Source organism: Bos taurus, chromosome 15 (assembly GCF_002263795.3).
Source record: "Bos taurus isolate L1 Dominette 01449 registration number 42190680 breed Hereford chromosome 15, ARS-UCD2.0, whole genome shotgun sequence".
NCBI lineage: Eukaryota > Metazoa > Chordata > Mammalia > Artiodactyla > Bovidae > Bos > Bos taurus.
This window is the reverse complement of record NC_037342.1, coordinates 50,333,390-50,360,752: the sequence shown is the minus strand read 5'-3', so window position 1 is coordinate 50,360,752 and position 27,363 is coordinate 50,333,390. Positions and strand designations below refer to the sequence as shown.

The 27,363-nt window shown below is 39.9% G+C and overlaps 3 protein-coding genes across 3 annotated transcripts in view; all 3 read right to left on the bottom strand.

Moving 5' to 3' along the window:
* Positions 1 to 27,363, bottom strand: part of OR51F5C (olfactory receptor family 51 subfamily F member 5C) — a 139,498-nt gene that overhangs the window by 21,443 nt on the left and 90,692 nt on the right. The gene's annotated exons all lie outside the window — the stretch shown is intronic.
* On the bottom strand, positions 5,553 to 6,419 carry OR51A57 (olfactory receptor family 51 subfamily A member 57). Its single transcript, NM_001390414.1, has one exon. It carries the CDS (start codon positions 6,417 to 6,419, stop codon positions 5,553 to 5,555), a length of 867 nt encoding a protein of 288 aa, NP_001377343.1.
* Positions 15,516 to 19,379, bottom strand: OR51A25 (olfactory receptor family 51 subfamily A member 25). The gene has a single exon (XM_002693402.6). It carries the CDS (start codon positions 19,304 to 19,306, stop codon positions 18,233 to 18,235), a length of 1,074 nt encoding a protein of 357 aa, XP_002693448.3. The 5' UTR covers positions 19,307 to 19,379; the 3' UTR covers positions 15,516 to 18,232.

The following is a 27,363-nucleotide window of genomic DNA, read 5'->3' as shown; positions in this document are numbered from 1 at the left end:
TATATGTATGTATGTTTATACATATACATGTGTATATATGTATGTATGCATATACATATACATATGTATATGTATATATATATCTATGTACACATATGCATATATGTATGTATGTATATATGTATGTATATACATACACATTTGTATGTATGTATGTATGTATATATATGATATGCTCCACTCACACTTTCTCATTTTTATAAATTTAAAATATCTGCAAAGTCAAAAGAATATTCTTTTTTTAAAATTTATGTATTTTATTTGGAGGCTAATTACTTTACAATATTGTATTGGTTTTGCCACATATTTACATGAATCTGCCACGGGTGTACATGTGTTCCCCATCCTGAACCCCCCTCCCACCTCCCTCCCCATCCCATCCCTCTGGGTCATCCCAGTGCACCAGCCCCAAGCACCCTGTATCATGCATTGAACCTGGACTGGTGATTCATTTCACATATGACATTATACATGTTTCAATGCCATTCTCCCAAATTATCCTGCCTTTGCCCTCTCCCACAGAGTCCAAAAGACTGTTCTTATACATCTGTGTCTTTTTTGCTGTCTCGTATACAGAGTTCTGATACTTGTATTCCAATCACCTAGATTAACAACACTTTTAACACTGTTTTCTATCTCTCTTTCCTGCATTCACTCTCTATATATGCACTCACATACATTTATTTTGATAACTCACTTGAAAATAAGTTATAGCTATTATAACACTTCTTAATAAATATTAAGCACGCACTTCCTAAAAATAGATTTTCCTACCTAATCACAAACTATTTTTAAATCTAGGCAAATAATACCAGCCTAATACTATTGTGATCTAGAGCCAGACACCCTGGAATGCAAGTCAAGTGGGCCTTATGAAACATCACTATGAACAAACCTAGTGGAGGTGATGAAATTACAGTTGAGATATTTCAAATCCTGAAAGATGATGCTGTGAAAGTGCTGCACTCAATATGCCAGCAAATTTGGAAAACTCAGCAGTGGCCATAGGACTTGAAAAGGTCAGTTTTCAGTCCAAGCCCAAAAAAGGCAATGCCAAAGAATGTTCAAACTACCGCACAATTATGCTCATCTCACACACTAGTAATGTTCAAAATTCTCCAAGCTAGCCTTCAACAGTATGTGAACCGTGAACTTCCAGATGTTCAAGCTGGATTTAGAAAAGGCGCAGGAACCAGAGATCAAATTGCCAACATCTGTTGGATCATAAAAAGCAAGAAAGTTCCAGAAAAACATCTACTTTTGCTTTATTGACTATGCCAAAACCTTTGACTGTGTGGATCACAACAAACTGTGGACAGTTCTGAAAGAGATGGGATTACCAGACCACCTGACTTGCCTCTTAAGAAACCTGTATGCAGGTCAGGAAGCAACAGTCAGAACTGGACATGGAGCAACAGACTGGTTCCAAATTGGGAGAGGAGTATGCCAAGGCTGAATATTGTCATACTGCTTAATTTATATGCAGAGTACACCATGAGAAATGCTGGGGTAGAAGAAGCACAAGCTGGAATCAACATTGCCAGGAGAAATATCAACCTCAGATATGCAGATGACACCACCCTTATGGCAGAAAGTGAAGAAGAACTAAAAAGCCTCTTGATGAAAGTGAAAGGAGAGTGTAAAAGTTGGCTTAAAACTTAACATTCAGAAAACAAAGATCATGGCGCTGGTCCCATCACTTAATGGGAAATAGATGGGGAAACAATGGAAACAGTGTCAGACTTTATTTTTTTGGCCTCCAAAATCACTGCAGATGGTGACTGCTGCCATGAAATTAAAAGACGCTTGTTCCTTGGAAGAAAAGTTATGAGCAACCTAGACAGCATATGAAAAAGCAGAGACATTACTTTGCCAACAAAGGTCTATCTAGTCAAAGCTATGGTTTTCAAGTAGTCATGTATGGATGTGAGAGTTGGACTATAAAGAAAGCTGATATGTACCACAGCTTTCCTATCTATTCATCTGCTGATGGACATTCAGGTTGCTTCCATGTCCTGGCTATTATAAACAGTTCTGCAATAAATGTTGGGGTACACGTGTCTCTTTCAATTCTGGTTTCCTCAGTGTGTATGCCCAGCAGTGGGATTGCTGGGTCATAAGGCAGTTCTATTTCCAGTTTTTTAAGGAATCTCCACACTGTTCTCCGTAGTGGCATATGGAAAGCTGTGGTACATTTACACAATGGAGTATTACTCAGCCATTAAAAAGAACACATTTGAATCAGTTCTAATGAGGTGGATGAAACTGGAGCCTATTATACAGAGTGAAGTAAGCCAGAAAGAAGAACACCAATACAGTATACTAATGCATATATATGGAATTTAGAAAGATGGTAACAATAACACTGTATATGAGACAGCAAAAGAGACACTGATGTATAGAACAGTCTTTTGGACTCTGTGGGAGAGGGAGAGGGTGGGATGATTTGGGAGAATGGCATTGAAACATGTATAATATCATATATGAAACGAGTCACCAGTCCAGGTTTGATGTACAATACTGGGTGCTTGGGGCTGGTGCACTGGGATGACCCAGAGGGATGGTACAGGGAGGGAAGAGGGAGGAGTGTTCAGGATGGGGAACACGTGTATACCTGTGGCAGATTCATGTTGATATACAGCAAAAGCAGTACAATATTGTAAAGTTAAAAAATAAAATAAAATAAATTAAAAAAAATAAAGATACATGGAAGTCAAAACTAAAAAAAAAAAAAAAAAGAAAGCTGAGCACTGAAAAATTGATGCTCTTGAACTGTGGTGTTGGAGAAGACTCATGAGAGTCCCTTGGTTAGCAAGGAGATCCAGTCAGTCCATCCTAAAGGAAATCAGTACTGAATATTCATTGGAAGGACTGATGCTGAAGTTGAAGCTCCAATACTTTGGCCACCTCATGCGAAGAACTGACTCATTTGAAAAGACCCTGATGCTGGGAAAGATTGAAGGAAAGAGGAGAAGGGGACGACAGAGGATGAGATGGTTGGATGGCATCACCACCTCTAAGGACATGAGTTTGTTTAAAGTCCAGGAGTTGGTGATGGACAGGGAGGCCTGGGGTGCTGCTGCAGTCCATGGGGTTGCAAAGAGTCAGAGATGACTGAGCAATGGAACTGAAGTGTACTGAATACTATTACCTATATACAATACATATTTGAATTCCATGATTGTCCTAATAATGGCTAATTAATGCTAGCATTTGGTTTTCATGCCCCTTTGATCTCTTTTAATTTAGATTAAGTCCCTGACACAACGTTTATAACACCGTGTTTTGAAAACTATCCCAGGCTACTAGTTTGTGTGTGTGTGTGTTAGTGTAGGTATGCCTGTGTGTGGTGCTTTCCATATTTATTGTTTCCCTGGTTATTCCTGAGTGTTACATTCGGGTTGAGCATTTTTGGTAGGACTTTTACATATGTGATTTTGTGTCCTTATTCATATCAGAAGGCACATAAGGTCAGATTACATCTTATTGGTTAACCTAAATTTGATCATTTGCTTAAGGTATTATTGCCAGTCTCTTTATTGTTGAAACAGATCTATCCTTTTTTTATTTAGTAAGTAAGTTGTGCAATGTACTTTGAAACTGTGTGAATATTGTATATGAACATCCTTTAAGCATTTGTTGATTATTTAAAATACATTATAAACTGCAAAGAGGTTATCTTATAAATCAAGACTTTTGCATTTATTTCATGACCTTCTTCTATAAAAAGAGTTTTCTTCTTTTCTCCCTCTTCATTTTGAATATCACTGGGGACTCATACTTTTCTTAAAGAATTCTATTTGCTATAGTCAATTGCTGTTATAATTATTTTTAAAGTTCTAATTGACCTACATTTGAAAAGTGGTAGACTTTTTGAATGAGTTTCTGTTTTTTTTTTTTTTTTTTTAATGCTCCCATTGACTTTGTGTCTTTTTACTGCTTCAGACATAAACTATTCAGTCTCACTTTGTGTACTCCCTGCTTCATACCTGGATACCTGGAATTAGCCACTACTCCAAGAATCCTAGGTTTTATGTAGTGGTGAATGGTATTTAGAAGCAAATAGATACTAGTTTTGGTCACTGATGCTGGTATCATTGCTTCCAGGTACTTTCAGAAGACAGAGAAGAGAAATGTGGAGACGAAATTAAATAAAAAATTACATCTATTTTAAAAAAATTATTGACTTAGCTTTAGTTTACATTCTTTTTTCTACACTGTTGAAACAACTTCTTAAATGTTTTCCTTGCATTCTTTTTCTCCTCCACTTTCACCTTCTTAATTCGTGATACACAGTAAAGCCTCTACAGCTTTTTACATTGCAGTAGCCTTTCTAAGGCTGACTTTTAAACAAAGAATGAAGACCACATGGTCCAGTCAGATCTGAAAGGTTAAAGAGGTCTCACCACTGCCTGTCATTTCTAGCTCGTCTCCAGTTCTTCTCCCTCCAACACCTAACACATTATGCTGAACCACATTTAACCACTCACTTTTTCACATCAACCAGGTAACTCCATGCCTCAGTTTTATCATTTTTTTATATTGTTTTCCATTTATTAGGTATGACCTCCTATTGCCTACATTTTCTGCCTGACAAGCTCCTACTTATCTTTCAGCCTCCTTCTTCCCTGATTCCTATCTCATTTCCTCCTGTCAAGGCAGCAAATCCACTTCTAGGCTCCTATAGCACTTTGTCTGAACCTCTCATGGCCTTATTACACATTATTATAATTGTGTGTTTAGAAGCTGCTATCTTTCAAAGTAGGGAAGAGACTACATATGGTTAATTTAAATATTTCTTATAACAACCACAGATTCTAGCATAAATAAACACTAAATTAAAAAATTGAATTTAATGAGTGGAGTAAGCAATTAGAACCGAGGAAGTCCCTGGTGGCCCAGTGGTTAGGACTTGGCACTCTCACTGCTGGAGCTCCAGGTTTCATCCATGGTTGAGGAACTAAGATCCTGCAAGTGATGCAGCACAGCAAAAAATAACAAATAAATAAATAAACAAATAAATTAAATGTGAAGCCACAAAGACTTAAAAAACAATCAGGACTGTGTTTCACCCATATGTATGTGGGTGATTTGCTTGTTATTCTCTTGATAATGTTTCTGGGTCAGGGCTCAGAAAAATGGGCTTTCTGGACATAAGTTATAACTGTTTGACTGTGTTTTCCCTCAGATTCTGAGGCTATTTCTTGTTTCCATCAGCCTTTGCTCTTCTTGCTCAGCACCCTGAGCATGGCTTCCCTGATGGGCTTGGACTTGACACTGTAGATGATGGGGTTGAGCACAGGGGGCACCCCCAGGTACAAATAGGCAACAAGAGTGTGTACTATGGGGGGAAGGTGTCTCCCAAAACGGTGGATCATGGACACACCTATGACTGGGATGAAGAAAACCAGAACGGCTAAAATATGAGAAACACAAGTGTTGAGGGCCCGGATACGCTCCCTGGGAGAGGCCAGACTCATCACTGTATGAAGAATAAGGGTATGCTGCTGCTGCTGCTAAGTTGCTTCAGTCATGTCCGACTCTGTGTGACCCTATAGACGGCAGCCCTCTAGCCTCCTCTGTCCCTGGGATTCTCCAGGCAAGAATACTGGAGTGGGCTGCATTTCCTTCTCCAATGCATGAAAGTGAAAAATGAAAGTGTAGGACAGCACAATAAGCAAGGAGTCAAAACCCACTGTGGACAGAACCACATACAGCCCATAAATGATATTGACAGTAATGTCAGCACAGGCTCGTTTCATGACATCTGCATGGAAACAGAATGAGTGGGACAGGAGGATCTTGCCAGGGCAAAAGTTCAGTCTCTTTAGTAAGAAGGGCCCTGGGAAGAGGGACACAGTGGCGTGAGCCATAATGGCCAGCCCAATCCTGATGATGACATTGTTTGTGAGAACAGAGGCATAGCGCAGGGGGTTGGAGATGGCCACAAAGCGGTCAAACGACATGGCCAGGAGCACTGAGGACTCTACCATGGATAAGGAGTGGAGAAACAATAATTGGATCAGACAGGCATTGAAGCCGATGAGCCGATGGTCAAACCAGAGCACAGCCAGCATGGTGGGCATTGTGGCCAAGGTGAGGCCCATGTCGGTGAGGGCCAGCATGGACAGGAAGTAGTACATGGGCTGGTGCAGGCTGGGGGTCCTCCTCACAGCCAAGAGGATCAGGCAGTTTCCAGTGAGGGCCACAGTGTACATGGAGGAGAAAAGGATGGAGATCCAGCCGTGAACGGTCTCCAGGCCTGGGATGCCAATCATCAGGAAAGCAGGTGGCTGGAAGAAGAAGATGTTGGCAAAGGACCAGGAAGCAAGCATCTTGGGAAGGCAGTTGAGGTCTCCAGAAATTTGTGACTTTTTCAATCTGGGCAGACACAAAGACATTGACCATACACCTATCATTAGGAAGATATTTATTTATACCATGTAGGCTCTTTCATTAATTATTTTCCATTTCTCAGCTTTTACTTTGTATTATTAACTGTTCCAAGAATGTACATACAACAACCTATATGTCATGAAAACAAATATACCATTTAGGAGATAGTATAACTTCTCTATGATTATCAGAAAATAAATGACTGAAATAGATTAAAGATTTAGTTCTTAATAAATGTAAATTTTATACTATTTCCACCCTTACTTCCACTGTTTTCTTTAAATAAAGTGATGTGTGTTAGCCCTCTTGAATATATAAAAGACATTTTAAATGCTCATGATTTTTTCAGAATTTTAAAAGATTCACATAGTTATCACATGTGCTCTCATAATTACTTTGCTGATAGATAGAGAAAGGAAATATTTTATCTAAAGTGAAAAGAGAAATTCTGAAGTCCAACAAAGGAAGAGAAAGCTGCAGCTTCTTCTTGAATCATTAAAACTATTAGAACTTGGGATCTTCTTGTATTTGGAGGGTCTGAGTACAAATCCTAGGATGTTGTCTTCTAATCAAGACCCATAATGATTAATACCTAGGCTGTTAAGTACTAGGAAAGTTTTGGTAAATGAAGAGACACTTGATTCTCACCAGGTCGCTGAGAACACTGAGATATCTGGGGTCCGTCTCTGCCTTGCCCAGAGAATATCTGCCTGGGTTTTTAAATGCCCCTGCAATCCAGGCTACACACTGCTTTGTAGGCATCATTTTCTCCATTCACTGAGCGTTCCTCATAATGTTTAGAATACCAGCTAAATCTTTTGTTCAGCCTCTTAGCACACTCATCAAAAGTGTGATTTGTCCTAGAATGACCTCCCTGTAATCTCTCAGCACTGATCTCAGCCCTAGCTGGGAGGGCCACAGCTGCAGGAAGATGAGACCTAAGGTTCTCTTCTTCAAGTTAGAATTTCCAAAGAAAGATATGAATGAAAGACGTAAATTTAGGCTCATTGAGGATTCAGTGGGATCTGTCCTAGAAATGTCAGTTTAGTTTCTGATTTTGGGGAAATAATTTTTCTTTTTGTTTGAAACTAACACAACATTTTATACTAAAAAATTTTTTTTTATCTTAAAAATTTTATTGCATTTTGCCTTTTTTATTTTAAATTTTTATTTATTTTTTAATTGACAGATAATTTATTTACAGAATTTTGTTGTTTCCTGTCAAACCTCAACATGAATCAGCCATAGGTATACACATATATCCCCTCCCTTTTAACCTCCCTCCTCACCCCTCCCTTCTAGGTTGTTTTTGGGGAAATACATTTTATTAACAGTTATTGGATACCTTTTGTCTTCCAGATATTAGACGTTCTATTCTCTCATATATTAGTAAATAATACCACTCAGTCTCAAAAAATGATGCAAGTATTACTGTATATTTTAAACAAATAATAAAAATGACAATAATAATAAAAAATAAAACTGGAGGGAGAGGTTTAAAGAGTTTCTCTAGGCTATGCCAGAAATGAATCCAAATTAAAATTCAGGTCTATTTGGCTTACACACTTTAAACAATCTTAAACCTCGTGTATTGGCTGTACTAGATACCGGAGATTTGTTAAGTTTGGGGCTGGCAGGACCAGATTATCAAGAAAAGCTTGTTCTCTGCTGATGTTCCATGGAGATAAGATTGAGGTTCTGGAAATGAAACCCTTTCCTGTTTATCCAAAAATCTTCTGCCATTTCTCTGTGACTGTTTCAGTTCAGTTCAGTCACTAAGATGTGTTTGACTCTTTGCGATCCCATTGACTGCAACACACCAGGCCTCCTTGTCCATCAAAAATTCCCAGAGCTTGGTCAAACTCATGTCCACCAAGTCAGTGATGCCATCCAACCACCTTATCCTCGGTCGTCCCCTTTTCCTCCCAATTTCAATCTTTCCCAGCATCAGGGTCTTTTCCAATGAGTCAGTTCTTTGCATCAGGTGGCCAAAGTATTGGAGCTTCAGCTTCAGCATCAGTCCTTCCAATGAATATTCAGGACTAATTTCCTTTAGGATAGACTGACTGGATTTCCTTGAGGTCCAAGGGACTCTAATAAGTCTTCTTCAACACCATAGTTCAAAAGCATCAATTCTTCAGTGCTCAGCTTTCTTTATAGTCCAACTCTCACATCCATATATGATTCCTGGAGAAACCATACCTTTGACTTGATGGACCTTTGTCAGCAAAGCAATGTCTCTGCTTTTTAATATGCAGTCTAGGTTTGTCAAAGCTTTTCTTCTATGGAGCACATGTCTTTTAATTTCATGGCGGCAGTCACCATCTACAGTGATTTTGGAGCCTCCCAAAATAAAGTCTGTCACTATTTCCATTGTTTCCCCATCTATTTGTCATGAAGTGATGGGACTGGATCTTAATTTTTTGAATGTTGAGTTTCAAGCCAGCTTTTTCACTCTCCTCTTTCACCTTCATCAAGAGGCTTTTTAGTTCCTCTTTGCTGTCTGTCATAAGTGTAGTGTCATCTGCATACCTGAGGTTATTGGTATTTCTCCTGGCAATCTTGATTCCAGCTTGTGCTTCATCCAGGCCAGCATTTTGCATGATATACTCTGCATATAAGTTAAATAAACAGGGTGACAATATACAGCCTTGACGTACTCCTTTCCTATTGAAACTAGTTTGTTGTTCCATGTCCAGTTCTAATTGTTGCTTCCTGACCTTCATACAGATTTCTCAGGAAGCAGGTCAGGTGGTCTGGTATTCCTATCTCTTCCAGAATTTTCCACAGTTTGTTGTGATCCACATAGTTAAAGACTTTGGGGTAATCAATAAAATAGAAATACATGTTTTTCTGGAAATCTCTTGCTTTTTCTATGATCTAATGGATATTGGCAATTTGATCCTTAGTTCCTTTGCCTTTTCTAAATCCAGATTGAACATCTGAAAGTTTTTGGTTCACATACTGTTGAAGCCTAGCTTGGAGAATTTTGAGCATTGTTTTGCTAGTGTGTGAGATGCATGCAATTGTGCAGTACTTTGAAAATTCTCTGGTATTGCTTTTCTTTGGGATTGGATTGAAAACTGACCTTTTCCAGTCCTGTGGCCACTGCTGAAGTTTCCAAATTTGCTGGCATATTGAGTGCAGCACTTTCACAGCATCATCTTTTAGGATTTGAAATAGCTCAACTGGAATTCCATCACCTCCACTAGTTTTGTTCATAGTGATGCTTCAGAAGGCCCACTTCTGAAGGTGCATTCCAGAATGTCTGGCTCTAGGTGAGTGATCACACCATTGTAATTATCTGGGTTGTGAAGATCTTTTTTGTACAGTTCTGTGTATTTTTGCCGCCTCTTCTTAATATCTTCTGCTTCTGTTAGATCCATACTATTTCTGTCCTTTATAGTGCCCATCTTTGCATGAAATGTTCCCTTGGTATTCTCTAATTTTCTTGAAGAGATCTCTAGTCTTTCCCATTCTGTTGTTCTCCTCTATTTCTTTGCACTGATTACTGAGGAAGGCTTTCTTATTTCTCCTTGTTATTCTTTGGAACTCTGCATTCAAATGGATGTTTCTTTCCTTTTCTCCTTTGCCTTTCACATCTTTTCTTTTCTCAGCTATTAGTAAGGCATCCTCAGACAATCATTTTGCCTTTTTGCATTTCTTTTTCTTGGGGATGGTCTTGATCACTGCCTTCTGTAGAGTGTCATGAGCCTCTGCCCACAGTTCTTCAGGCACTCTGTCTATCAGATTTAATCCTTTGAACCTATTTGTCACTTTCACTGTATAATCATAAGTGATTTGATTTGGGTCATACTTGAATGGTCTAGTGGTTTTCCCTACTTTATTCAGTTTAAGATTGAATTTTGCAATAAGGAGTTTTACGATCTGAGCCATATGAGTCCATGATCTGAGTTCAGAATCCTGGTGTTGTTTTTGCTGACTGTATAGAGGTTCTCCATCTTTGGCTGCAAAGCATATAATCATTCTGATTTCAGTATTGACCATCTGGTAATGTCCATGTGTAGAGTCATCTCTTGTGTTGTTGGAAGAGGGTGTTTGCTATGACCAATGTGTTCTCTTGGCAAAACTCTGTTAGCCTTTGCTCTAAGCAGGGCAAAGGCTGTGACCCTTTAGATCCTTCTTATAAAGTCATTTGCCTTTTGTTGTGCTAATTATCTCCTTGGTTTTGCTTTTCTCTTCACTAATCCCAGGCATATTTCTTCAGCTCTTAGTTCATCTCACTGTTCTGATTTTGATGATTTCATAAATTTCTATCCTCTTTTTTTTTTTTCCAGGGATAATCAATAAATGAACAAGAAAATGAATAATTGAATGAAGACAGTAATTTTATTACCCAGTTCTTCTTCATTCAGTCCATTAACATAGCATCTCAAAGGTCCATATGTTCACAATTTAAGGTATATACTTTGTATATAGTAAAGACCAGTGGTTTCTTCAGATTAATACAATTCAGTTCAGTTCAGTTCAGTCTCTCAGTCATGTCCGACTCTTCGTGACCCCATGAATCACAGCATGCGAGGCCTCCCTGTCCATCCCAACTCCCACAGTTCACTCAGACTCACGTCCATCGCGTCAGTGATGCCATCCAGCCATCTCATCCTCTGTCGTCCCCTTCTCCTCCTGCCCCCAACCTCTCCCAGCATCAGAGTCTTTTCCAATGAGTCAGCTCTTTGCATGAGGTGGCCAAAGTGCTGGAGTTTCAGCTTTAGCATCATTCCTTCCAAAGAAATCCCAGGGCTGATCTGCTTCAGAATGGACGGGTTGGATCTCCTTGCAGTCCAAGGGACTCTCAAGAGTCTTCTCCAACACCACAGTTCAAAAGCATCAATTCTTCGGCGCTCAGCCTTCTTCACAGTCCAACTCTCACATCCATACATGACCAGAGGAAAAACCATAGCCTTGACTAGACGGAATTGTTATTATTAACTAATTTCATTTGGATTTGCTTAGTATCAATCCAGGAGATACTCTTTGTCATTGGCAGCACAAACCAAATAGAATGTGTCAGCTCTCCATTTAATTTGAAGGAATCTGAGGGTTAATTTTGGAGAAGGAAATGGCAACCCACTCCAGTATTCTTGCCTAGAGAATCCTGTGATAGAGGAGCCTGGTGGGCTGCTGTCCATGGGGTCATATAGAGTCAGACACAACTGAAGTGACTTAGCATGCATGCATGCGTTGGAGAAGGAAATGGCAATCCACTCCAGTATTCTTGCCTGGAGAATCCCAGGGACGGAGGAGCCTGGTGGGCTGCTGTCTATGGGTTCACACAGAGTTGGACATGACTGAAGCGAATTAGCAGCAGAAGCAGCAGCAGAGGATTAATTTTATCTGGGATTAATGTCACAGTTCTCTTTCTTTCATACTGCATTAATTCATCTATTATTGAACTACTCTTAAATCCCTTGTCTTGAACTTGCTTTTTTCCACAGTTTATATGTAGGTCCCATGCAACTGTGGGTATTTGTGTGATCTATTTACTCTTGGCTGTGGTAGCAGAATCCAAATGGTAACTTAAGCTGTAATATTACAAGAAGTTTAGAGCTTAAGGGGTTAAAATTATAGTATACCCCTTAAGGAAAATTGTCAAAAATTATGAGTAACTCTTATACAACCAAGCCAATTTCTCCCTTACATCCAGATAATGACCTTTTTACCTGCTTTTTGTGTATATTAGTGGTATGAGGAAATAATATTGGAAAAGATTCTCTGTGGTTTAAAAAAATAAAGGGAATGCTTTTTTTCCCACTCTTATTTTACTAAAATGTCTATTTTAGTAGCCGAGTTGGATTGATATGTTTTGTGCTTCCCATGTGGTTCAGAATTTTAAAATAAATCACTTTAACCTGGAATCAGACCAGATTTAGTCTTCTATTATTATCTCCAGGACACTAAAAGGTCAAAGATATTTTAAGTTATAGCTCTCCCCTGAGGAATTCCATCCTTTCCACTTTAGCACTCTAGGATTCTGTTATCTTCTGACTCCGTGTGTCTGGGAAAGTCAAATAGCCTAGAAGCAAAAGGTTGAATCCACCTTACTTTCTTTGCTGCTGCTGCTGCTGCTAAGTCACTTCAGTCGTGTCTGACTCTGTGCGACCCCATAGATGGCAGCCCACCAGGCTCCCCTGTCCTTGGGATTCTCCAGGCAAGAACACTGGAGTGGGTTGCCATTTCCTTCTCCAATGCATGAAAGTGAAAAGTGAAAGTGAATTCGCTCAGTCTTTACTTGAACTCAAAATCAAGTGCATACAGATGGTCAAGAGACACGTGAAAAGATGCTCAACATCACTAATTATTAGAGAAATTCAGATAAAAACTATAGGGAAGCATCACCTCACACTGGTCAGATGGCCATCTTCAAAACATCTGCAAACAATAAATGCTAGATAGGATGTGGAGAAAAGGGAAATCTCCAGCACTTGATGAGAATGTATGTTAATACAGCCACTATGGAGAACAGTATGAATATTCCTTAAAAAACTGAAAATAGAACTACCCTATGACCCAGCAGTACCACTACTGGGTATATACCCAGAGAAAACCATTATTCAAAAAGACACATGCAGTCCAATATTCATTGCAGCACTATTTACAGTAGCCAGGACATGGAATCAACCTAAATGTCCATTGATAGATGAATGGATAAAGAAGATGTGGTGCATACATATGGTGGAATATTTCTCAGTCATAGAAAGAAGTGAAACTGGGTCATTTGTAGATATGTGGATGGACCTAGAGGTTGTCATACAGACTGAAGCAAGAAAGTGAAAAACAAATGTCATATGGTAACGCATATATGTGGAATCTAGAAAAATGGTACAGATGAACCTATTTTCAGGGCAGGAATAGAGATCCAGACATAGAGTATGGATATGTGGACTTTGGGGTGAGTATATCTACAGTACAGCACAAGGAGCTCAGCTCAGTGCTCTGTGGTGACCCAGACGAGTTGAATGAGGGGGTGTGGGTGGGAGGTATAAAATCGAGGGCAAACATAAAACTGATTCACTTCATTGCACAGTAGAAACCAACACAATATTGTAAAACAACTATATACTTCCCGCCGAAAAAAGTCAAGTGTTTTCTTTTTCCTGCCAGAAACAGAGAGAAATAAACATGAATTATGTGACATCATAGAGGTGCTATCTAATGCTATGGTGTAACAATTTTGCATTATTTAAGCCAAGTGCTCTTCTAAGAGTTTCCTTACTCAGAAACATGGGAAAGACAAATCTCATAGAGAGAATTGAGACAGCAAGCAAATATCCAGATCACCCACAGGATGCTCTCTGGGGTGAATATTAAGATACCTTTATATTGATACCTTACTTAGAGAAATAAAAAGGTACTAATCTGCTTGGACACAGAGTCTGGGTTTCTGCATAATTATCTGAATTAGACAGTCTCTATGCTGCAGGAAAAAGTCTCTTTCACGTCTTTTCCCCTACTGGCAGGGGGGTGTGGAGGGGTATGGGCGTAGGATCTGGCATTTATGGGAAGGCTAGCCTCCTTCCTTTACTTCGTACTCTTGACATGTGCTCATTCTCCATCTCAATGGCTCTTCCACATGAAAGCAGCTGATCGAGAGGGCATCTCAGATTCTCTCACCAGGCCCTCCTCCTACTAAATAACATGTGTATGAAGGGTTGTATCTGGGCCCCAAGGTACTCACCCTGCTTGTTGTTGCAGCCTTCTCTACTGTTCCTCATTCTGAAGGAGCCCAGAAAATCTTCCCAACTAAGACCCTACTTTATACTTGGTGCCTTGAGCTGATGCTCGCCAGGGATATCCCAGCGATAGGCCACAGAGGACAGTCTCAGCTTAGACTTTCCTTGGCAACGGAAAATGTGAAAAATATGTATTTTTGTTTGGAAAGTTATATTATTGAGCACCTGATAAGGAGAGGGCTAGAATCATGCTCTCTAGGCTCATCCCTGCTACCACATCTGTAGGAGATTTTACTTGGCACTTCAAACTTTTTTTTTTTTAACTATGTCTTTTAGTATGTGGAGTCACACAGAATACTTCCTGGTCTCTCCAGTGACCCTTACAGACACTCAGGTGAGTTGTGCTTCTTTCTCTGCACTCTCTTCTTGGTTCCTAGGGTTGTTCTTGCAGGTTAAGCAGATCCACTTCTGTGTCTGTTTTTCCTGGGATTTTATGAAAGCACCATCATGTTTCATAGCAACTATGGATAAAGTAACCTGGGAGTACATATGGGGAATAAATGGCTTAAGACACAGAGAGACGAATGTGGGAAGACATGGGCGCTCATCTGTGTTTCTGGACTTGTGTTTTAGAGATGCAGCATGCTATCCTACCCAGAACATTGTGCTTGCCATCTTGTTCCATCCCCAGGAGCTTCCTTTACTTCTAATAGAGTGAAAACAATACTGAAAGCATGAAGAGGCCCCAGAGCCAACATGCAGAAGCATCTGTGTGTGTGTGTGTATGTGTGCTATAGCTTTATTGAGGTATAATTAATGTACAGAAAACTGAATTTCTTTAATTTATATAATTAGATCCATTTGAACATACCTATATACCCTTAAAATCATTCCTTACAATCAAGGTGACAGACATCCATCACCTCCAAATGTTTCCTTGTTGCAAATGGCTGGATTTTCTTTTTAAAGGCCAAGTAATAATCCACGTTATGTGTATACCACATTTTCTTTATCCATTCATCTGTTGATGGACATTTGGGTTGTTTCACTATCTTGGCTATTGTGAATAATGCTGAAACAAATATGGGAGTTCTAGATATGTAAGCAATGTATTCCCAACTTAATATAGGACATATATGACAAGCCCATAACTTAAATTATACTCAACAGTAAAAACTGAAACATTTTTCTCATGAACAAGAATTGGAAACAAGGGAAGTATGCTCATTTTTTCTACTTCTATTCAATATAGTACTAAAATCCAAGCCAAAGTAGTGACTTAAGGAAAGGAAATAAAGAGCTCCAACTGGAAAATTAGAAATAAAATTATCTCTGTTTGCAGGCTACACAATCTTATGTATTCGAAATCCCCAAAGCTCTATAAGGAAACAGTTTGCAATAAATTCAAGAAAGTTTCAGGGTACAAAATTAGTACACAAAATCAGTTTTGTTTTTATTATACCAACAATCAATTATCCAAAATGGATGATAAGAAAAAATAATATGTTTTACAATAGAATCAAAGAAAATAAAATACTTAGGAATACATTTAACTAAAGAGGTGACAGACTTGTACACTGAAAACTATAAATCACTGAAGAAGACAATAAATAAATGAAAGTACACTTTATGTTCATGGATTGGAAGAGTTAATATTGTCAAAGTGTGCATTTTACCCCAGATGATCTGCAAAGTCAATGAAAGTTATATAAAAATCTCAATGATACCTTTTACAGAAATAGAAAAAAGTCCTAAAATTCATATGGAATCATAAAAGACCCCCAATAGTCAAAGCAGACTTGAATTAGAAGAACAAAGCTGGAGGCATCACATACTTTCTGGTTTCAAAATATATTACAAATCTGTAGCAATTTAAAACAGTGTGGTACTGGTATAACCTTCCTTTCTGGCTTAGCTGGTAAAGAATATGCATGTAATGTGGGAGACCTGGGTTCAATCCCTGAGTTGGGAAGATCCCCTGGAGAAGGGAAAGACTACCTACTCCAGTATTATAGCCTATAATTCCATGAACTGTAGTCCTTGGGTTCACAAAGAGTCAGACATGACTGAATGACTTTCACTTTCACTGCTATAAAACCTGTCTTGTACAATAGAAATTCAAACTCACCCGTAAATATTCAACTACTTTTTAATGAGAGTCCCAAGAATATACAATGAGGAAAGGACATTCTCTTTGACAAGTGATGTTGGGAAAATTGGATGTCCTCATGCAAATGAATAAAATTTAACCAGATCTCACATCATATACAAAAGTTAACTCAAAATGTATTAAATATTTGACCATAATAAACTATAAAACTAGTAGAAAAAAACTTGGGATAAACCTTCATGTAACTGGACTTGGCAATGACCTATGAAATAAAGAAACCAAAATCATAAGCAACAAAAGCAAAATTAGACAAGTGGGGATACATCAAACTAAAAAGTTATTGCCCAGGAAAGGAAACACTATTAACAGAGTGAAAAGGCAATCCATGGAAAAGAGAAAATATTTGCAAAGTACATATCTGATAAAGGATTAAAATTAGCAATATATAAGGGACTCCTATAACTCAAGGACAAAAATATAACCTGGTTAAAAAATGGGCAAAGGAACTGAATAGCCATTTCTTTGAAGAAATACTAATAGGTATATAAAAAGCAACTTGCAAAGCAAGTAGCAACTAAACTTGCTATTTTTTAGGAAAAAGCAAATCAAAACCACAAAGAGATGTCGCCTCACAACTATCACTAAAAAAATAAGATAACAAGCATTGTTGAGGTTGTGGAGAACATGGAACCTTCTGCATCATTGGTGATAATGTAAACTGGTGCAGCTACTAAAAAAATAGTATGGAGCTTCCTTAAAAAATTAAATATGGAGCTACTATATCATCTCACTATCACTTCTGAATATATGCCCACCAAAATGGACACCAGGATGTAAACGATATGTGCAGTAGCATCTTAAGAGAATATGTTAAAACATAGGCCTCTGCTGCTGCTAAGTCGCTTCAGTAGTATCCGACTCTGTGCGACCCCATAGACGGCAGCCCACCAGGCTCTCCGTCCCTGGGATTCTCCAGGCAAGAACACTGGAGTGGGTTGCCATTTCCTTCTCCAATGCATGAAAGTGAAAAGTGAAAGTGAAGTCGCTCAGTCGTGTCTGACTCCTAGCAACCCCATGGACTGCAGCCTACCAGGCTCCTCCGTCCATGGGATTTTCCAAGCAAGCCTCTAAACCCTGCATAAATTTACCTGCTCCTTGATTTTCTGCCAGTGCAGCTGACAATGCAGAAAGTGCCTACCTCAGTGGTCTCTTTGTGATGACTTTGGTTAGGTGTTCCTAACCCAGGGACATGGAATTTTAAGAGATGAGGAAGAAGTGAATGATGTGTAATTAAAATATAGAGCCTCTGAAATTAGAATCTCAGGTGACGGTCAAAGGCCAGAGAAAGGCCATTTTCATGCAAGGAGGTACACTTTTGGAGCAAGGAATGTCCATTGGATCCATAGCTCTGAAGAGCTGTACTACACTTTCGTTGCCTCTAGCACACACACAGACACACACACACACACACAAACACACACATTATGCTGAGCCACATCTGACCACTCACCTTTCCTCAAGCAACAAGATAACTCCACACCTCAGTTTATTCACTTTTACAATCTTTTCCAGTGATTATGTATGACCTCCCCTTGCCTTCCTGACAACTAACTCACCTTTTAGCCTCCTTCCTTAACTCCTTTCTCATTTTCTCCTGGCAAGGGAGCAAACCCTCTTCCACATTCCTATAACTCTTCATGTGAAACTCTCACAGTCTTATTATACTTACTGTAATTGTGTATTTAGAGCTTCTATCCATCAATGGAGGGAAGAGACTTCCTATGGTTCATTTAATATTATTCCTTGTAACAACTACAGAGTCTTGCACAAGTAAGCTCTGAATGAAAAAGCTGAGGTTAATGAGTGAAGTAAAGAATCAGGACTGTTTTTCACCCATGAGTCTCAGGATATGCATTTGCTTGTCATTCTCTTGATAATGTCTCTGGGTCAGGGCTCAGTATATGGGCTTTCTGGACATAGTTTATAACTGTTTGACTGTGTTTTCCCTCAGATTCTGAGGTTATTTCTTGACTCATCAGCCTTTCCTCTTCTCGCTCAGCACCCTGAGCATGGCCTCCCTGATGGGCTTGGACTTGACACTGTAGATGATGGGGTTGAGCACAGGGGGCACCACCAGGTACACGTAGGCAACAAGGGCGTGTACTATGGGGGGAAGGTGTCTCCCAAAACGGTGGATCATGGACACACCTATGACTGGGATGAAGAAAACCAGAACGGCTAAAATATGAGAAACACAAGTGTTGAGGGCCCGGATACGCTCCCTGGGAGAGGCCAGACTCATCACTGTATGAAGAATAAGGGTATAGGACAACACAATAAGCAAGGAGTCAAAACCCACTGTGGACAGAACCACATACAGCCCATAAATGATATTGACAGTAATGTCAGCACAGGCTCGTTTCATGACATCTGCATGGAAACAGAATGAGTGGGACAGGAGGATCTTGCCAGGGCAAAAGTTCAGTCTCTTTAGTAAGAAGGGCAATGGGAAGAGGGACACAGTGGCTCGGGCCACAATGGCCAGCCCAATCCTGATGATGACATTGTTTGTGAGGACAGAGGCATAGCGCAGGGGGTTGGAGATGGCCACAAAGCGGTCAAATGACATGGCCAGGAGCACCGAGGACTCCACCACGGAGAAGAAGTGGAGGAAGAACATCTGGACCAGACAGGTGTCAAAGCCAATGAGCCGATGGTCAAACCAGAGCACAGCCAGCGTGGTGGGCATTGTGGCCAAGGTGAGGCCCATGTCGGTGAGGGCCAGCATGGACAGGAAGTAATACATGGGCTGGTGCAGGCTGGGAGTCCTCGTCAGAGCCAAGAGGATCAGGCAGTTTCCTGTGAGGGCCGCGGTGTACATGGAGGAGAAGAGGATGGAGATCCAGCCATGAATGGCCTCCAGGCCTGGGATGCCAATCATCAGGAAAGCATGTGGCTGGAAGAAGGAGATGTTGGCAAAGGACCAGGAAAAGAACATCCTTAGTTTACTGATGAGATCTCCAGCAAGATGGGACCTTTTCAATCTGGACAGAAGAATAAGACAAGATAAAAACATGGGGAAAATGGCAGTTCTGCTATTAGGTAACATGAGTTCACACACAATGCTGCTGCTGCTGCTAAGTCGCTTCAGTCATGTCCGACTCTGTGCGACCCCATAGACAGCAGCCCACCAGGCTCCCCTGTCCCTGGGATTCTCCAGGCAAGAACACTGGAGTGGGTTGCCATTTCCTTCTCCAGTGCATGAAAGTGAGAAGTGAAAGTGAAGTCGCTCAGTCGTGTCTGACTCTTAGCGACCCCATGGACTGCAGCCCACCAGGCTCCTCCATCCATGGGATTCTCCAGGCAAGAGTACTGGAGTGGGGTGCCATTGCCTTCTCCTCACACACAATAGCATGTATTAAATGTGAAGGAGGAGGGGAGGAGCCAAGATGGCGGAGGAGTAGGACGGGGAGAACACTTTCTCCCCCACAAATTCATCAAAAGAGCATTTAAACGTCGAGTAAATTCCACAAAACAACTTCTGAATGCCGGCAGAGGACATCAGGCACCCAGAAAAGCAACCCAACTCTTCAAAAGGATGTAGGAAAAAATGTAAAAGACAAAAAAAGAGACAAAAGAGGGAGGGACGGAGTTCTGTCCCAGGAAGGGAGTCTTAAAAAGAGAGACATTTCCAAACACCAGGAAATCTTCTCACTGCCGAATCTGTGCCTAGCTTTGGAAGCACAGAGGGCAACATAACAGGGAGAAAAAATAAATAAACAATTAAAACTCGCAGATTGCGAGCCCTACGGTAACTCCCCCAGCGGAGAAGCAGCGCAGACGCCTGCACTCGCCATTAGCAAGCGGGGGCTGGGCAGGGAGGTGCGGCGCGGGCTGCATCACTTAGAGTAAGAATCTGGCCTGAATACCCTGAGCGCTATCTGAGTGAAATAATTTGGGCTAGCAAACCAGACTGTGGGATGTCTACCATGCGAAAAGCCAGTCCCAACCTAAGATACCACCAGGCCCGCGCAGGGAACAAAGGACTAAACAGGGATAGCCGGCTGCAGACCTTCCCCCTCCGGTGACAGGCAGCCAGAGCCGGAAGGGGGCAATCGCAGCCCCAGAGAGACATTATCTATAAAACTGTAAGCAGGCTTCTTTGCTAACTAAAACTTCTTGGGGGTCTGGACGGTTAACATCTGCCTGAGAAGGTGCGCCGGTTTTACACCCAGATAACCGAGTGGTGGGGAGGCGATAAGTCGCAGCATTGGCGCTCGCCAAACACCTCATCACCTGAGCTGCTCGGACCCGGGAAGAGCTCAAAACGCAGGCCCAACTGAGTCTGCGCCTCTGAGGACTACCCGAGTGCCTGAACCTGAGCGGCTTGGACCTGGGAGGTACATGCAGCCCAGGGCCGGCCTCAGATTGATCCCGGCGGAACAACCTAGAGCCCGAGCAGTGTGGGCAGGGAGGCTACACACGCCGTGAGCAGGGGCAGACCCAGTGTGGCTGAGGCACTGCGAGCGAACGCCAGTGTTATTTGTTTGCAGCATCCCTCCCTCCCTCCCCACAGTGCGACTGAAAAAGTGAGCCTAAAAAAAAAAAAAAAAAAAAGTTTCCTCCACTGTCCCCTTTGTGTCAGGGCAGAAACCAGACACTGAAGAGACCAGCAAACAGAAGAAGCTATAACAGAGGGAAACGCCCTGGAAGCTACAGGCAATAGATGAAAACACTGTGGTTACTACGGACTACATAGGAAGGGGCCTATAGATCTTAAGAAATGTAAGTCAGACCAAGGAACTAGCCAAAAATGAACGGAACCCACAATACTCACAACAAAACCAGAAAAAGTCCTAGATATATTTTTACTATTTTTACGATCATTCTTTCTTTCTTTTTTTTTTTAATTAAAAAAAAATTTTTTTAAGTCCTCTATTCTTCCTTTAATTTTCACTTTTATAACCTATTACTTTGCAAAAAAAAAAAAAAAAAAAAAGACCCTATTTTTTTTCTTCTTCAGCAAACTTTATATATATATATATTTTATAATCATTTGACCTTTTTTTTTTTTCTTCTTTTCTTTAACATTGTATTTTTGAAATTTCAAACTCTACTCTAGTTTTTCAATTTTAGCTTTTTGGTATATGTTATCAATTTTGTACCTATAGTTTTTTTTTTTTTATAATTTCTGTGACTTTTTTTTTTCTGTTTCTTTCTCTTCTTCTTTTATATAACATTGTATATCTTAAATTCCAAACTCTACTCTAGAATTTTAATTTATGCTTTTTGGTATTTGATATCAATTTTGTACCTGTATTTTCTTTATGATTTTTGTGACATTGTTTGTTTATCTTTGTTTGTTTGTTTTCTCTCTTTATGCTTCTTCTTCCTTTTTTTTAACATTGTATTTTTGAAATTCCAAACTCTACTCTAGATTTTTAATTTTTGCTTTTTGGTATTAGTTATCAATTTTGTACCTATATTTTCTTTATAATTTTTGCGACCTTGTTTGTTTTTCTTTGTTCGTTTTTTCTCTCTTTCTTTTCCTTCTTCTTTTCTTTAACATCGTATTTTTGAAATTCCAAACTCTACTCTAGATTTTTAATTTTTGCTTTTATGTATTTGTTACCAATTTTGTACCTTTAAGAACCAAATCTTCAGGACCCATTTTTCACTAGGGAGCGAGATTACTGGCTTGACTGCTTTCTCTCCCTTTGGACTCTCCTTTTTCTCCACCAGGTCGACTGTGTCTCCTCCCTAACCCCTCTCTGCTCTACCCAACTCTGTGAATTTCTGTGTGTTCCAGACGGTGGAGAACATAGGGAACTGAGTACTGGCTGGATCTGTCTCCCTCCTTTTCATTCCCCCCTTTTATCCTTCTGGCCACCTCTGTCTCCTTCCTCCTTCTTCTCTTCTCTGTATAACTCCGTGAGCATCTCTGAGTGGTCCAGTTGTGGAGTGCACATAAGGAAGTGACTACTGGCTACCCCACTCTCTCCACTATTGATTCCACCTCATCTCATTTGGGTCACCTCTAACTCCCTCCTCCCTCTTCTCTTCTCCATGTAACGCTGTGAACCTCTCTGAGTGACCCTCACAGTAGAGAAACTTTTCATCTTTAACATAGATGTTTTATCAATGATGCTGTACAGAAGGAGAAGTTTTGAAACTACTGTAAAAATAAGACCGATAACTGGAAGCAGGAGGCTTAAGTCCAAACCCTGACTCCAGGGAAATCCTGACTCCAAGGAACATTAATTGACAGGAGCTCATCAAACGCCTCCATACCAACACTGAAACCAAGCACCACACAAGGGCCAACGAGTTCCAGGGCAAGACATACCAACAAATTCTCCAGCAACAAAGGAACACAGCCCTGAGCTTCAAAATACAAGCTGCCCAAGTCACCCCAAAACCATAGACATCTCATAACTCATTACTGGACATTTCATTGCACTCCAGAGAGAAGAAATACAGCTCTACCCACCAGAACACCGACACAAGCTTCCCTAACCAAGAAACCTTGACAAGCCACCTGTACAAACCCACACACAGCGAGGAAAAGCCACAATAAAGAGAACTCCACAAACTGCCAGAATACAGAAAGGACACCCCAAACTCAGCAATTTAAACAAGATGAAGAGACAGAGGAATACCCAGCAGATAAAGGAACAGGATAAATGCCCACCAAACCAAACAAAAGAGGAAGAGATAGGGAATCTACTTGATAAAGAATTCCGAATAATGATAGTGAAATTGATCCAGAATCTTGACATTAAAATGGAATCACAGATAAATAGCCTGGAGACAAGGATTGAGAAGATGCAAGAAAGGTTTAATAAGGACTAGAAGAAATAAAAAAGAGTCACTATATAATGAATAATGCAATAAATGAAATTAAAAACACTCTGGAGGCAACAAATAATAGAATAACAGAGGCAGAAGATAGGATTAGTGAATTAGAAGATAGAATGGTAGAAATAAATGAATCAGAGAGGATAAAAGATAAACAAATTAAAAGAAATGAGGACAATCTCAGAGACCTCCAGGACAATATTAAACGCTACAACATCCGAATCATAGGGGTTCCAGAAGAAGACAAAAAGAAAGACCATGAGAAAATACTTGAGGAGATAATAGTTGAAAACGTCCCTAAAATGGGGAAGGAAATAATTACCCAAGTCCAAGAAACCCAGAGAGTCCCAAACAGGATAAACCCAAGGCAAAACACCCCAAGACACATATTAATCAAATTAACAAAGATCAAACACAAAGAACAAATATTAAAAGCAGCAAGGGAAAAACAACAAATAACACACAAGGGAATTCCCATAAGGATAACAGCTGATCTTTCAATAGAAACTCTTCAAGCCAGGAGGGAATGGCAAGACATACTTAAAGTGATGAAAGAAAATAACCTACAGCCCAGATTATTGTACCCAGCAAGGATTTCATTCAAGTATGAAGGAGAAATCAAAAGCTTTTCAGACAAGCAAAAGCTGAGAGAATTCTGCACCACCAAACCAGCTCTCCAACAAATACTAAAGGATATTCTCTAGACAGGAAATACAAAAATGGTGTATAAATTCAAACCCAAAACAATAAAGTAAATGGCAACAGGATCATACTTATCAGTAATTACCTTAAACGTAAATGGGTTGAATGCCCCAACCAAAAGACAAAGACTGGCTGAATGGATACAAAAACAAGACCCCTACATATGTTGTCTACAGGAGACCCTCCTCAAAACAGGGGACACATACAGACTGAAAGTGAAGGGCTGGAAAAAGATTTTCCATGCAAATAGGGACGAAAAGAAAGCAGGAGTAGCAATACTCATATCAGATAAAATAGACTTTAAAACCAAGGCTGTGAAAAGAGACAAAGACGGTCACTACATAATGATCAAAGGATCAATCCAAGAAGAAGATATAACAATTATAAATATATATGCACCCAACACGGAAGCACCGCAGTATGTAAGACCAATGCTAACAAGTATGAAAGGAGAAATTAACAATAACACAATAATAGTGGGAGACTTTAATACCCCACTCACACCTATGGATAGATCAACTAAACAGAAAATTAACAAGGAAACACAAACTTTAAACGATACAATAGACCAGTTAGACCTAATTGATATCTATAGGACATTTCATCCCAAAACAATGAATTTCACCTTTTTCTCAAGCGCACATGGAACCTTCTCCAGGATAGATCACATCCTGGGCCATAAAGCTAGCCTTGGTAAATTAAAAAAAAAAAAAAAAATAGAAATCATTCCAAGCATCTTTTCTGACCACAATGCAGTAAGATTAGATCTCAATTACAGGAGAAAAACTATTAAAAATTCCAACATATGGAGGCTGAACAACACGCTGCTGAATAACCAACAAATCACAGAAGAAATCAAAAAAGAAATCAAAATTTGCATAGAAACGAATGAAAATGAAAACACAACAACCCAAAACCTGTGGGACACGGTAAAAGCAGTCCTAAGGGGAAAGTTCATAGCAATACAGGCACACCTCAAGAAACAAGAAAAAAGTCAAATAAATAAACTAACTCTACACCTAAAGCAACTAGAAAAGGAAGAAATGAAGAACCCCAGGGTTAGTAGAAGGAAAGAAATCTTAAAAATCAGAGCAGAAATAAATGCAAAAGAAACAAAAGAGACCATAGCAAAAATCAACAAAAGCAAAAGCTGGTTCTTTGAAAGGATAAATAAAATTGACAAACCATTAGCCAGACTCATCAAGAAACAAAGGGAGAAAAGTCAAATCAATAAAATTAGAAATGAAAATGGAGAGATCACAACAGACAGCACAGAAATACAAAGGATCATAAGAGACTACTATCAACAATTATATGCCAATAAAATGGACAACGTGGAAGAAATGGACAAATTCTTAGAAAAGTACAACTTTCCAAAACTGGACCAGGAAGAAATAGCAAATCTTAACAGACCCATCACAAGCACGGAAATTGAAACTGTAATCAAAAATCTTCCAGCAAACAAAAGCCCAGGTCCAGATGGCTTCACAGCTGAATTCTACCAAAAATTTAGAGAAGAGCTAACACCTATCCTGCTCAAACTCTTCCAGAAAATTGCAGAGGAAGGTAAAGTTCCAAACTCATTCTATGAGGCCGCCATCACCCTAATACCAAAACCTGACAAAGATCCCACAAAAAAAGAAAACTACAGGCCAATATCACTGATGAACATAGATGCAAAAATCCTTAACTGCCGAGGACCAGCCCCGGATGATCCAGGGTATTCGAAGGGGAGACGGCGTCGGCGACCTATTCAAATGGTAATTAGAGATATAAAGAGTAATAGAATGAGGATAGCTCAGTAGGAAAATTCAGTGGAGAAAAGAGGCTGAGTAGCTTGGTTTACGCGGAAAATCAATATAACCCGTGACACCAGGTTAGCTCTGACCACGGAGGCCGCAGGCGCCCTCTTGAATAGCGGAAGGTGCCCCACCTTAGACATCTTCTCAAGTGGGTCTTAGAAGCCCAGGCAAATAAGTGGTCGCAGAGGATATCCACGCTCCAGATGGAGACTTCAGCTGGAAGTTAAAGGAAAGAATGACATGGGGAGACCAAGCATTGGTGAGCAAGGCCCGTAGCTTTATTTTTAACAGGGGCTTTTATACCCTAAGTTACACATAGAGGATAATAGGGGATGCAAAGTCAGCAGTCTTTGATTCTTATCAAAAACCAGGGTTTCTTTCCTGCAAATTTATCGTATACAAATGGTTTAGGTGATTTACATCATCTTCTGGCCAGAAGGCCTACTAACATTTTATGACTCTTGACAAGGACTTATCAACAAAGACTTATTTTCTCTAAGAGTAATTATTTTAAGGTTTGGCGCCATCTTCCGAAGATAAAATTGCATTCCTATAGGGCGGATGTGTAATGGGTTTACAACAAAGGAAAGAATTTATTACCTTAAGGGTCTAAAGTTACTAACACCAAGGCCACTACTTATTTTTTCTACATACCAACTATATTAATTAATACACATTCAAGGATACAATTCAGGGGATGTGAAAACTTGGCAACAAGCATTGGCTCATCAATGAAATCCTTTACTAGTTTATTCTGACAGTTTCTAACTCTCTGAGAGGCTCTAAGCTATTTGAATATCTTAAGCTTCCCGTGCCTCTCGAGGCTGGGAGACTGTAAACAATCGTATGCATAGCTGTAGGAGTCTGGGTAAACTTGTCAGGCGAGTTAGAGAGCCATCTGAGGGGTTTGGATTTAAACACTCCTAATTGCCCAGGAACTTTATTAATTGGAGCTGTAAGTTAACTCTTTGACAGAGAGAGCGAGATGGTGGTAGGGGACAGCCCCCAGTAAAGTCAGAGGTGAGAGCACAAAGCAATAAAGTAGGTAGACTCTGGTTTTTTGGGGGGAAAATGCTCGAGAATATCTGGGCGGAATCCTGAGGCTCGATCCCGCCTTTGCGTATGCCGAGCCTCCTTCCTCATGACCTTTGTCACAAGCAGAATGCCTCACCGGCTCCTGGCACTTAACAAAATTCTAGCAATCAGAATCCAACAACACATTAAAAAGATCATACACCATGACCAAGTGGGCTTTATCCCAGGGATTCAAGGATTCTTCAATATCCGCAAATCAATAAATGTAATACACCACATTAACAAATTGAAAAATAAAAACCATATGATTATCTCAATAGATGCAGAGAAAGCCTTTGACAAAATTCAACACCCATTTATGATAAAAACTCTCCAGAAACCAGGAATAGAAGGAACATACCTCAACATAATATATGACAAACCCACAGCAAACATTATCCTCAATGGTGAAAAATTGAAAGCATTTCCTCTAAAGTCAGGAACAAGACAAGGGTGCCCACTTTCACCATTACTATTCAACATAGTTTTGGAAGTTTTGGCCACAGCAATCAGAGCAGAAAAAGGAATAAAAGGAATCCAAATTGGAAAAGAAGAAGTAAAACTCTCACTATTTGCAGATGACATGATCCTCTACATAGAAAACCCTAAAGACTCCACCAGAAAATTACTAGAGCTAATAAATGACTATAGTAAAGTTGCAGGATATAAAATCAACACACAGAAATCCCTTGCATTCCTATACACTAATAATGAGAAAACAGAAAGAGAA

What these genes read in the sequence shown, in the direction of transcription:
- OR51A25 (XM_002693402.6), bottom strand. Translation starts at nt 19,306, where the DNA reads ATGTTACCTAATAGCAGAACTGCCATTTTCCCCATGTTTTTATCTTGT.
- OR51A57 (NM_001390414.1), bottom strand. Translation starts at nt 6,419, where the DNA reads ATGATAGGTGTATGGTCAATGTCTTTGTGTCTGCCCAGATTGAAAAAG.